Genomic DNA, 10,189 nt, shown 5'->3' with positions numbered 1-10,189 from the left:
AATTTGCCTTTCCTCTGCCTTTTTGTTCCATTCAGTCCCTCAATAGATTTCATGATATTCACCAGAATTGGTGAGGACACGGATTCAATGCTAATCTCTCTCTCGTAAATACCCTGGAGATGTAGGCGTCCCTTAGCCCAGTCAAGATGACACATAAAATTAACCATCACATCAAGAGAACAAAATATGAAAATAGCTTAATTAAATAGGTGAAGGAACCTACCTCTCTAATCTGAAAGAAGCAAAATAAAAAAGCCACAGCACCCAGTACATGCATTAGAGTATTAACCGCCTTCTGGAGAATGTGTCTGAAAATTTGAAAAGCAATACTTTAAACAGAAATTTACATTTTATTTAAAAAATTATAGCAAATGTATGAAGAACACACATTTTTATTAAGAAAAGAAATTTATTAAATGCTTTATGGTGAAATACTGAGCCCACTCTATTACAGTACACAGGCTCGATGGTCTAATAAGTAACACTGTGCCTCAAGTTCATGATGCCAACACAAGATGGAATTGTGGGAACCTACAATCAGAAATACATCTTCCTTCTTTTCTTCTACAACAAGTGCAATACTGATGTTCAGAAATGTTTAGGTACTGAGAAAAGCCTGTAAAGTTCCCTAAGTATTCCATTAAACAATTCTTAAAATTATATGTTACCTTAATGGCAAACATGAAAAATTTTTGATGGAAACATCCATTTTAATATTTACTATCTTCAATAACTGAGAACCACAATCCCCAAAATGTATTATATCATAAGAAAGTCATTGGAGTCATTATTAGGCTTTCCAGCACAAGGTCAATTTCAAGGCAATTTATCAGTGACTGAATTTTCTTAAATCACCAAGCTAGTGATATGCAAAGATAAAAAGAAATGTCAAGGTTAGCTGATTATTTTCCAAAACACAGGATCTAAAAAATATTGGGGGAAAATAAGAACATGAGAATGAGTGGATATTGGATGATAATAGAGATGACTAGCAAAAGGAACTGAGACTAGTTAACATTAAATAGCATACAATGTATTTTAATTCATTAGTTAATATTTTCTTCTTGTATATTATTATTTTAAGGTAGCATTTCTAAAACTTAATTGGTCCATTCATTTTTTAAGTCAGTTGCAAAGAAATTTTGGTTCTGGATACTTAGAGTTCTAGCTGATAGCATTTGATTTCTTACCTCAAAGAATATCTTACATTCTCAGCCATAACTCCTGAATATATGGCTTCTTGATAAAATATTACTAAATAGTACTGATGTTAAAAAAATACCTACCTACCAACTTAACCAATTCATGTCAGTTAGCTCACAGAGAACTAAACAAATTCATGTTATTTAGCTCCCACAGAAGCTAGATATTTTTTCCTTTTAAATAATCTAACCAATTCTATGCAAAAACAATTATTCAGAAAAGCACACCTAAGATTTGCACTCCTACTCATTCATAAATAAATACTGTGGCTTGGGCCTGAATTTGGTACTCCTAGTCCACACTTTGGTTCCTAGTATACCTTTTCAAAAGCAGACACTTCATTCTATGAATGTGATCATTAATGAGAAAATCAAAAGTAATAAAGAAAATGAGCTTTAATTCAAGTGGAAGTATTTTGTATTCATATTAATAAAAGAGATCATGCTTTCAAAGGAATGGAAAAAAATAAAATCATATGTGATAATAGAGAGTACCGCATCTTGTAACCCAAGCATACAACTATCTCCATGACAGAATTAAGCAGCCAGTTCTAATATACTACAAACCATTTGATTAAAAATGTTTATAACCAGTGCTTTAACAAGGACCCACTGCTGAAAATAGTTTTAAAATATATAGCCTTGTAAAATTATGTATTTTAAAACATTAAAACCTTGTTTCAGAAGTTCCTCGCTTTAGGTTGTTACTCAAAAACTCATCATGTTCAAAACTCAAATTATTGTGAGATCTTGAAATCATAAGAAGCTTCTCCTTATTGGTAAAGTCTTTTTTGATTGCAGCTTGGGGCACAAGCAACCTCTCCATCGGGTCCTCTTTGTTCTCGAGTTTCACATATCCTTTGCTGTTGCTTCGATCCAACCGAGGCCAACTGGGATGTTTCCGTTGTTCTGCGTGAACAGTTAGGGTGGAGCGACCTCGGTCTAAGTCTAGGGATTTTGAATGTGATGACAGCACATGCAAGGATGTGTTGGACCCAAACTGTCTTCTGGCAGCCCCGGGAGACAAAAGCTGTCCAGCCCCAGGTCCAAGGGCCACGGAGGACTTGTATTGACTAGACAATGACTCTCTGACGGAATTATTCCTCGGAAGTGCCATGCTGATGGGCTGGAAACACTCACTGGTGTTGGGCAAAGGGACCACAAGGGAATCCATGGATAAATTCCTTGACCTGCTTTTGAGGTTCTCAGCATCCTCCGTGATGTTATCTATACTGGGCTCATCAATAACACAGTTATTAAGTTTGATCACAGGCAATGTAAAAGCACTGATGGATGATGACACAATTGACTTGGTTTCACATTTCTTAGAGCTGCTGGTCTTATTATCATCAGTTGTCTTGGAAGGAGGTGGGTAGAGGCCAAAGACAGAGACAGAGCTGTCAGACAGCAAAGGTGGCATAAGATGCCCCAAACTCTTATTTTCATTTGGCACAAGCTCATCCTCTTCGACAGAGCTGTCCATCCGAAAACTGCTCCTAAGACCTGAGAAAGAGGCGATGGTGTTTGCTGCCAGTCTCGACGCACAGGAGCTCCCATTCTGTTTAACTTCTGTTTCTCCTATCACACCAGTGTAGATGCCATTCATATGCTTTTGCTCTTTGATTCTTAGCGTGTGGATGTCGATGACTGTGGAATAGATGTCTCTCATGTGTATGATTTTGGTTTCCTTGTCACGGTTCTCATGAAGAATGGCATTAGCACAAATGAAAATGAAAATGCCAATCCCCATTGTGAAAGGGCCCAGCATTTTCATCTTATCAGAATGTAAATGCTGCTCAAAGAAGCGAACCACCACACCACTTTGGTTCCGAATGACCTGAGTTTCGTTTGTTGACAATGTGGTCTCGGCGTCGATAAAATGTTCTTTCTGGGGCCAATATCCAAGAACTGCCATCGCAATTCCTATAATGGAAATAAGCACTCCTAAAATGAGGAAGAAACCAGAGGGGGAATAAAGCCGGATTTTGCCTCGAACAACCACGACATCAGCCTGAGGCCGACGCCTGACTGGTTTCTTCTCTTGGGCGGCGGGCGATGGGCTGAGGTTGACGTGATGCTGCGATCTGGCCGAGTCTTGCCTTTTCAAGGCGGCCAGGCCGGTTATCACTCCACCAGTCGCTATCATAGCTCGGTCTTTTATTCTGGAAGGAAGGGAAAAAGATGATAATCTAAATATGTTTTGGGGAATGTTCATAAATTCAACAATTGTTTATATATTGTTGCTGTTGTTGTTCCATATAATGAAATGGGGCAGAAGAATAGTTTTTTAATTGACATAGTTTGGGCAGAAGATTTATTTACTAATGTAAAATCCTAGAGACTTCCTTTTTTGGCTGAATTAGTGTCTCTATTACTAATGAAATGCAAGTTCGAGGTCTATTTTACTTAACTAATTTTATTGCTTTTTATATACAATAGTCCCCTGATCATGACCACAAGACTTTCTACCCCACCTCCCCCACCACCAACACACACTCTATCCTCGTCATCTGTGTTATTTTAAAGAAGTGGGAAAATCCAAAACACTTGACAGGCCCCAAACAAACTCTAGACTTAAAAAGAAAATACATTCCAGCAGCTCACGTTTCTAAGACCACTCTTGTGAAAGTCACCCATGAACTCATAAACTCCCACATTTAATTTCTCAATTCTCATCTTCCTTACTTCTCTATTTCTATACATATTACTGTCCCCTCCTTTCCTGAAACTCTTGCCCAGTCTTTAATGATTCTAAGTCTTCTGGCTCTTCCCTGACCTCCCTGTTTCCATTCTGGCTCATCATTCCTCATCTAAAAGTAGACCATCGTCCCCTGAGAGTCCTGTCCTTGGCCATCTTCTCTTTATACTCTCTCTTGGCACTCACATCCACTCCTGCACCTTCTGCCATTTCCTTTGTGCTAATGACCCCCAAGTTTATATTTCAAATCATAGCCTGAGTTTCAATGTCACATTTCCAGCTCTCCAGTGAGAAATATACATACATTCAAGCACCAGTAGCAAAGCTGAACTTACTTTCTGCCAGCACTACTTCACTTTTTAAAATTAATTAATGTATTTTTATTTTTAGAGAGAGGGGAAAAGAGGGACAGAAACGTCAATGTGTGGTCTTGTGCACCCCCAACTGGGGACCTGGTCCACAACCCAGGCATGTGCCTCAATTGGGAATCGAACCCGAGACCCTTTGGTTTTCAGGCCGGCACTCAATCCACTGAGCCACACCAGCCAGGGCACTACTCAACTTTTTTAATGGTGTTGTTCTCGGGCTTGACTCTTCATAGTCTTTTTTAACTCCACTCTTTCTTATTCTTCTCATCTTCCAATCAGGTTCTAAATCCTAGAAATTTTTACTACAAGATGTTTCTCAATTCTACCCCTCCATTCCAACCTACTCTTCCCAGCCCCAGCAGCTCTCACTAACTCTTACTAAACCATTGTAATAACCTCCCAACTGGTCTTCCAAACTCCAGTTTCTCTTCCTGCACAATCAAGCTTAGTCACTGAAGGTGGATTAATTTATCTAAAACACACAACTCTGAAGTTGTTTAAAGAGTGGAATAATGGATAAAATATTCTCCCCTAGCTACCGAAGTTTAATCTGGCACTTCAAACCTATAAAATTTAGCTTTGTCTCTAATTGCACCCTTTTGTTTACATAAAACTAAAAACCATCTATAGTCCATATTACACTGTTCCAGAGACTTTGTTCATAATGCTTCAAGGTTACATGATGCATAATGTTCATAATGCATCAAGAACCCTCTTACCACTCCCCCCAGTTTCACATGTTGACATCTGGCTTAGTCATCAAAGCTCTTATTCCACTTCCTTTATTCTCCGACTGACTCGGCAAATCCATGTGAGCTCTCATTCCTCAGAGCATTTTGGCAAGTTTTCTATGGCACTCACTGTATTATAGTCTTAGTTCTCCCATATCTTGTAGCCAAACATCAACTTTAATTCATATCTTTATCACCAGAAACATTCACTATAGCACCTTTCACATGGCCACTGCTCAAGACATATTTACTACAGTGTTCAACACGAGAGAAATTCTTCTCCTGAGATTTGCTGAATGACCATCACGTCAGTATTCTAAATTTCCTAGTTAAAAACATAAACAAAGTTAATGCCAAACAGAAAGCAACATTTTGTGGGCTGGTAAAATATTTGTCTTTATTTGTAATGAGAAGTTAAGCTGCCAAATCTGACTAGTAGGAGATGGAAGATATTTTTAAGACACACAATGTCTCTGGTGAATACCTGAGCGGGTTTCTTCACAGCAACGAGTCTTGTGAGAGCGAGCTCTCCTTTCGAATTTCTATGTATGATTTCTGAATCATGTTTAAAAACAGCCTACCCTTGTGATGGTGCCCACCCTTTCAGCTGGCGGAACAAGCTGGTGAGTAAATCCAGCCTTCCCTGAAGTGTAGCTGGGACAACAAGAGTTTAATGATCAAAGAACAAACTGTGTTGTAACTCATACCTCCAGTCTATAGAACTTATCAAAGTACACATATTACAGTTTTAAACTTCCCCCAAACCTTGCCTAAAACAGAACTTAGTGTCAGCTTATGTTTTCTTATATAAAAACAGTTTTAAGTGTTTGGGGAAAAAATGCTTATTAGATAGCAGGCATCTCCCTCAGTTATTCCCATATGGCAGGATGGGGTTTACGCTGAAATCCTTCCAAATCGAGTGAAAACAAGGGCAAAAGGCCTTCGCCTGGTTTAAAAACAACCACCGCGAATTATCGTTCCTTGCAGACTCGCAGTCCTCCTCCACTCGGTATGACACTCACTGCAAGCTGTGCCATTTTCTATTCCTGAGGCTGATGGAGAAAGGGGGGCGGAAAAAGAAAAATACATATTTTGAAAGATAGATTGGACTAGGAAGGTGGAAAAGAGTCATGAGGGATTGAGTTTCTTTGTGAGTAAGCAAAGCGGGTTAGACAAGACATGAAGAAGTAGCAAGGGCAGTTTAAGAGTATGACAATTTATTTTAAAAATGAAAGGAGAAAAGACTCCTAGAGGAGTTTAGAACTAAAGAATCAAATTGGGAGAAATCAAAGCGACACATAGCTTCTCCAGTGAGCCAGCCCTGGCGAGGTCCAGACAGGCCACCCTGATCCCAGGATCAGCAAACTCAGGCTGGGAGCTCTTGTCCTCCTTTAACTCCACTGGGGGCAGTTTGACACTGGGCCTCCATTGTGACTCAGGGCACGGTGGCAAGGTGTGCAAACTCAGCCACTGTTTGAAAAGCTTAGACCCTAATGAAGGAGCTGTCACATCCACCAAAAACAATGGGACAACCCCTAGAAGGGACATTTCAATTAGGGGGGCGTTGGCAACAGCCTTCTGGCAGGCAGCTCTACTCTAACATGTAAAGATCAGGTGAACTGCCTTTCAGGTAAGGCAAAGAGAAGAAAAGCTGGATGACAGAGCTCCGGCCTGCCTTCACACACAGATCAGCACTGGGGAAGGAAACCAGGTAAGTCAGAAAGGGAAGGAGGGCCAGGACTCGGAAATTAGGACTCGTCACATCTAAATGCTTGATTTTACACTCACACACAACACAGAGTAAGATACGAGCACTGCTGCCGTTACCTTAGGAACATCAATCTCAATTTGTAGATGAACATAACCATGCAGGCCTGATATTGGAAAAGAGCACGGGGACGCTAAGGGCAGTTTTGCAGTAAGAAGCCTTGTGAGATCAGGCACCCTGGACGGAGTAAAAGCACAGGCCTCTGCCTCTGCAGCTGCGGTGTCTGCCTGGTCCAAACTGCTCTGTATAAGTAAAGCAGCCAAAGTCTACTTCTCAGTTTATGCTGCAAAGCCACATCCTACACATTTATCACTTTGCAGGGTGGGGTGGAGGTGGCAGTGTGGAGGGCCTTCTTCTGTTTTAACAATAACAATGATAGTAATGCTATAACATACAAACACACACTGCTTATGGCCAGGCACCGTTCTAAGTGCTGCAGGTGTGAGAGCGTATTTATTCTCACAGTTCTGGAAGTGGATATAATCACTATGAGCCCTGTTTTGCAGTTGAGAAAACCGGAGCTAAGAGAGTTTGGGTAACACACCTAAGGTCGCGCAGCTCGGGAGCGGGGTTCCAGAGCCTGTGCTCTCACAGAATTTGAAACGGACACGGGCCTCCAAGTTTGCTTTCCCTGAGGTCTTCTTTCCCTGTCCATTTCATTTCTTTTGATTCCTCTTCCCGTCAGAACACCAGACCTTAGAGAATACTCTTTGCCTTTAAAACTGTGACCATCGGGCAACGAAGTGTCATTTCTCAAATCACACTGACCACATGGGAAAAGCCACCGGGTGGAGAGGAGGTTGAAGGACTGTTGTCCTAGGGAGGGCCAGGACCTCCCACCCCTGTCCAGATCCCCTTTGGCGTGTGTGCAGGGGCAGGCTCAGGCTCAGGAGAGACCACCCCCCACCGCAGTCCTCTTTGCTCTCCGCCATCCTCATCAACAGGGCCGAGCAGAGACTTATTTCCTCAAAGAGAAAAACAAAAAATCTGTCTACAGTCAATTTTCCTTTGTTAACGTGGGTACAGCTTTTGCTGACCAGTCTCTGGATTCAAAGCTTCACCCAAAATGTAGCTGTAGAAAGCCCTGTGGCATTCTGGTAGAGATCTCCTTCTAGGGAGATGTTGTTAATTTGTGTGAATATTCATTCAGGTAATTGGAGAGAACTGATGTCTGGTAGTACAATAGATATAGGGCTCAGAGGGTGTCTCCTGGCCCCAAGAATATAAATAATGATCAGCAGCTACCTTTTTGTGGAGTTCATTTGACCAGTTATTAATAAACCTAACTAGAAGGTCAGCCACACTTGATTTCCATATTCTCATGATTTTTATTATTTTTATCAAAAGTCAAATGAAAAGACATATGTATATATTCTGCTGACAACCAAAAAGCAAACAAAAAAATTGGGTTAACTCTTGGCTACATATCTATCATTCTATTTTTCATTCCCAGTGTTCACAAAACAGCCGAAATTTACTAGCAACAGCTCTCAAGATTGCCAGGCTTAAAATTTGCACAACACACCTTCTCCTTCACTGTGCAGACCAGGGTCCTGCAGGGCTGTCTCCAGGCCTTTGCCATCTCACCCATTCATCGCAGTTCTCATAAATCATCAGCAGGAATTCAATCCCATTTGTTGCCTTTCTCAGTGCAGGTGCAGACCCCTCCACTCATTCAAGCGTTCTGTTAGTCTGTGCACCTATCATGGGCTCATCTTCCCTCCAGACCATGTTTATTTTACCCTTTCAGTCAGAAGTGCTCTCCTGGAATGAGATTTCTGCCTTGCATGTCACGTGTTAACACTACACCATCCCATCTGATCGTCAGGCTTAGTCTCTCCTATTCTTGCTCTGATCATTTTTAAGGCTGTATTGTTGTTGTCCTTGACCATGTTTACACGCTTAAGCACATTCTGGACTTTGCATTTCATGGCAATGACCTATACCATTTCTAGTACTCACATTCTCGTGGAAGTTTATTCTTGTACACGCAGGTTCTCTTCTGACCATACTGCAAGCCTACTGTGCACCAGCTATGGTTCCAGATGCATTCACACACTTACATCTGAGTTGATGATAAGTAAATAGGCTTGCAGCGCTGACAGACTTTAGAAGTTTTTGAATCAGATACTCCTTTTAGCCATCTACAGACCAGGAATGTTGTCTAAGTTCCAATAATGAATTAGCAGGAAGAAGAGGACTGGAATTCAAGTTTTTTTCAGGCTTCATTGCAATGTTCATTTTTGGTGAAATAGTCCTTTGTTTTCTATGTTATCCCAGTGCCTCACAAAGTGCCTAGAATGTAATAAATGCTCAGAAAGTTTATCTGTTGACTGTGAACTGGCTTAAATATCATTGAAATATGCTAGACACTAGGGACACTCTGACTTCTAGGAGTCTGGAGTCCAATGGGAAAGCAGTCAAAATGTAATTTAAAAGGAAATGAGCTCATGCCTATGATGGAGTTAGGGAAACACTGAAGAGTCTTCTTCTGCACTATCTGGAGGTATCAGGGGAGGCTTCCAAGAACCAGCAAGCTTAAAGGCGTGGTGCATCAACAGGAGTTTGCCAGACAGACAGATTCTAATTCATCCTTGTCTCTGATTCTTTCACCAGGGTCCTTGTCTCATGGTGTCTCTTTATTTTCTCAATTGAAGTACACCAATTATTTTAAATATACTCAACATTGTCTTACTTATACATTTGAATTTTATTCTTTTTATTTTTAAATATTTTTTATTTATTTTTAGAGAGAGGGGAAAGGAGGAAGAAAGAGAAGGGGAGAAACATTAATGTGTGGTTGCCTCTCGTGCACTCCCTACCAGGGACCTGGCCCGCAACCCAAGCGTGTGTCCTGACTGGGAACTGAACCAGCAGTCCTTTGGTTTGCAGGCCAGCACTCAACCCACTGAGCCACACCAGCCAAGGCTGAATTTCAATTTATATCTCAAAGTTTTAAAATTTGCCAGAATGTGAGGCCTGCCAAATGAAAGTAAAAATTAATCTATGCCTTCAGGACCAAACAAAAACATTATATAAAAACCCCCATGTGGTATCCACAAATGTGACAGATGGAAATACTTTCTGTTCAAGCTAGAACAGTTTAAGAACTTTCTTCCCCATAGAATCATTTTAAACTTTTATAACAGAATTTCTAGCCTATATCTTTACCAGAGTTCAAAGACTAAATGCCTATGGAGACTAAAACTTCAATTATATTAACCTTTAAAAAATAAGATGGAATAGGAATCATTTTCTAACGTGTAGCATAAACATTTTGTACATGGACTTTGGAATCAGAGAAACAAGGGTCCCATTTCTGCTTCATCATTTGATAGCCATGCCACTTTGGATACGTTGTTTTAAACTCTCCTTATCTCAGTTCTTCCACATGTAAGATGGCAAAACCCTCTTTAATACAC

The 10,189-nt window shown here is 40.6% G+C and overlaps 1 protein-coding gene across 1 annotated transcript in view; it reads right to left on the bottom strand.

Annotated features, from left to right (window-relative positions):
* Window positions 1-432: 432 nt before the first annotated feature.
* Window positions 433-10,189, bottom strand: part of TMEM200A (transmembrane protein 200A) — a 70,049-nt gene continuing 60,292 nt past the window's right edge. Inside the window, exon 2 of the mRNA XM_045843485.1 lies at window positions 433-3,364. Coding sequence (XP_045699441.1) covers window positions 1,870-3,348 — 1,479 coding nt within the window. The 5' untranslated portion in view covers window positions 3,349-3,364 and the 3' untranslated portion in view covers window positions 433-1,869. The remainder of the gene's footprint in view (window positions 3,365-10,189) is intronic.

This window comes from Phyllostomus hastatus, unplaced genomic scaffold (assembly GCF_019186645.2).
Source record: "Phyllostomus hastatus isolate PE091 unplaced genomic scaffold, TTU_PhHast_1.1 phas_contig_40, whole genome shotgun sequence".
Lineage (NCBI taxonomy): Eukaryota > Metazoa > Chordata > Mammalia > Chiroptera > Phyllostomidae > Phyllostomus > Phyllostomus hastatus.
The sequence above is the reverse complement of the archived record's forward strand: the minus strand, read 5'-3'. Positions and strand labels throughout refer to the sequence as shown.